The sequence below is a fragment of the Babylonia areolata genome, chromosome 33 (genome assembly GCF_041734735.1).
Source record: "Babylonia areolata isolate BAREFJ2019XMU chromosome 33, ASM4173473v1, whole genome shotgun sequence".
Lineage (NCBI taxonomy): Eukaryota > Metazoa > Mollusca > Gastropoda > Neogastropoda > Buccinidae > Babylonia > Babylonia areolata.
The window spans coordinates 1,174,745-1,177,244 of record NC_134908.1 but is presented as its reverse complement, the minus strand read 5'-3'; the positions used below and the strand labels follow the sequence as shown (position 1 = coordinate 1,177,244).

General features: G+C 45.3%; 1 protein-coding gene across 1 annotated transcript in view; it reads left to right on the top strand.

Annotated features, from left to right (window-relative positions):
* LOC143276830 (major facilitator superfamily domain-containing protein 4A-like) overlaps positions 1 to 2,500 on the top strand; it is an 18,871-nt gene that overhangs the window by 3,323 nt on the left and 13,048 nt on the right. The window contains exon 2 of the mRNA XM_076581485.1: positions 829 to 985. Coding sequence (XP_076437600.1) covers positions 829 to 985 — 157 coding nt within the window. The remainder of the gene's footprint in view (positions 1 to 828; positions 986 to 2,500) is intronic.

Here is a 2,500-nt window from a genome sequence, read left to right as displayed (position 1 = left end):
TGTGTGTCAAGGTGTGTGTGTGTGTGTGTGTGTGTGTGTGTGTGTGTGTGTGTGTATCACGGTGTGTGTGTGTGTGTGTGTGTGTGTGTGTGTGTGTGTGTGACGCTGTGTGTGTGTCAAGGTGTGTGTGTGTATGTGTGTGTGTGTGTGTGTGTGTGTGTGTGTGTGTGTGTGTGTGTGACGGTGTGTGTGTGTCAAGGTGTGTGTGTGTGTGTGTGTGTGTGTGTGTATGTGTGTGAGGCAGACAGACAGACAGACAGAGAAGACAAGACAAGGCAAATTCTTTGCCAACGAGGGTAGGGCAATGTACATAGGCTTTTTTTCCCTTTCTTTTTATTATTTATTTTTTTCTTTCTGCATGTAGCGTTCATTCTAAAGAGAGAGATATAGAGATAGATGGAGAGACAGACAGACAGACAGACAGAAAGACAGAGAGAGAGACAGAGAGAGAGAGAGAGAGAGAGAGAGAGAGAGAGAGAGAGAGAGATAAATGGAAGTGGCAGAGACAGAGAAGATCAAAAGTCATTATTGTCAGAGAAATATTATGGGTCCGCTGAGTGAATGTGCATGTCGCACACCGCGCGCATGAGAGCACACACACATACACACACACACACACACACACACACACACACACACACACACACACACACACACACACACACACACACACGCTGTCCATATTCATATACAGTAAAACCCATGACCGTCATCACTGGAGCACACACACCCCTACGAACCAGAGCCTTTCAACTCGGAAATCAGAATCCTGCTGGCGGTGCCTGGAATATCGCGAGACTCCTGACGCAGAATCCCTGTCCCCGATAGCTCAGCGGGTATCTGGCAGTGACCGTCTGTGCACGAGCGAGAGCGACAGTGGATGGAGAGAGAATTGTGAGAGTTCCTTCTCTGCAGGCGAAATTTGGCCGCGACATCGGTTACAGTTCCAGTGCAGTTGTTTGCCTGCTGGAGGAAGCATTACCAGGTGGCATTGGTTCACTAACATCGTAATCTTCGGCGCCGCCGATTTCTGCAAGTATATGAAATGTACGTGTTGGTAGAGAACTGATCTGTTTTTACTGGATGCGAGAATGCTTTTGCTTTTGGTACAGAAACTGTCATTTATTTAATGATTTATCGTGGTGAATTTATGGTTCTCTGTCATTTAATGTGATTTATTGTGATTAATTTTAAGTTTGTGTTTTTCAATGTGGAATAATGTTGTTTTTTACAGGTACGCAAATATACATGCACGCACTGAGGTCTGTTATACTGCTGGACAGGCAGTGTGTGTGTGTGTGTGTGTGTGTGTGTGTGTGTGTGTGTGTGTGTGTGTGTGTGTGTGTGTGTGTGTGTGTGTGTGTGTGTGTGTGTGTGTGTGTGTGTGTTTGAGTGTGTGTGAGTGTGAGTGTGTGTGTGTGTGTGAGTGTGTGTGAGTGTGACTGTGTGTGTGTGTGTGTGTGTGTGTGTGAGTGTGTGTGAGTGTTTGTGAGTGTGAGTGTGTGTGAGTGTGAGTGTGTGTGTGTGTGTGTGTGTGTGTGTGTGTGTGTGTGTGTGTGTGAGTTTGCTACACACATCTTTATACTGCATGATAAATCAAGCCTTTGTGTCCTACTACTTTTTGTTGTTTTTATTCAGCTGGACATGTTTCACGTTTTTAGTCCAGTTTTGTCATGGTTTAAGTGTGTCCACTATGGGGATGAGAGATTGTGTTGTCTGAGTGGAGGACAGTCAGCCGTGTTCGACAATGACCATCAGATCAGCAGAGGAGGTAACTGCTGTCCTGACTTTCTGGGCTAGAATTTGAATGTAGCGGAGAGTGATTCCCCAAGTTACATCCCCACTCTGTCGGTCAAGAGTGTTTTAGGACAGTCGGCGTTGGGATGATTCCCAAAGACCAACTAGCCCCCAAGGCTGCAGCACTAAGAGCCAGTGCAGTTTTGTTGTGAGTGACGAGCTTTTTAATGTACACAAATATTGTCCAATCGGATCAATACGAGAAAACGTGTATTGAATTGATTCAAAATTCTGCCGGCATTTCTGTGTTCAAAACTGAAGTGAAGAGTTTTCATGAGTTATTAAATCATCTATGCGTTTTATTTTCATTTATGGCTGTCTTCTGGATTGTCTTTTGTTTATCTTTGTTTTGTTTCTGTTTCAATTATTTGCTTTTTGGACACTTGGTTGCTGGTTAAAAAGGGGTGTGATTATTTGATCGCGCGGGGCGTGTGTGTGTGTGTGTGTGTGTGTGTGTGTGTGTGTGTGTGTGTGTGTGTGTGTGTGTGTGTGTGCGCGCGCGTGTGTGAGTTTGTGTGTGTGTGTGTGCGTGCGTGTGTGCGTGCATGTGCTTTCTCTCACTGTTTCTATGTTTGTCTGTCTCTGTGTGTGTGTGTCTGTCGTTCTCACTTTCAGACTTACACGACACCACACACACACACACACACACACACACACACACACACACAACAGCAACTCAGTACAAAGGCGAACCTGAAACAGA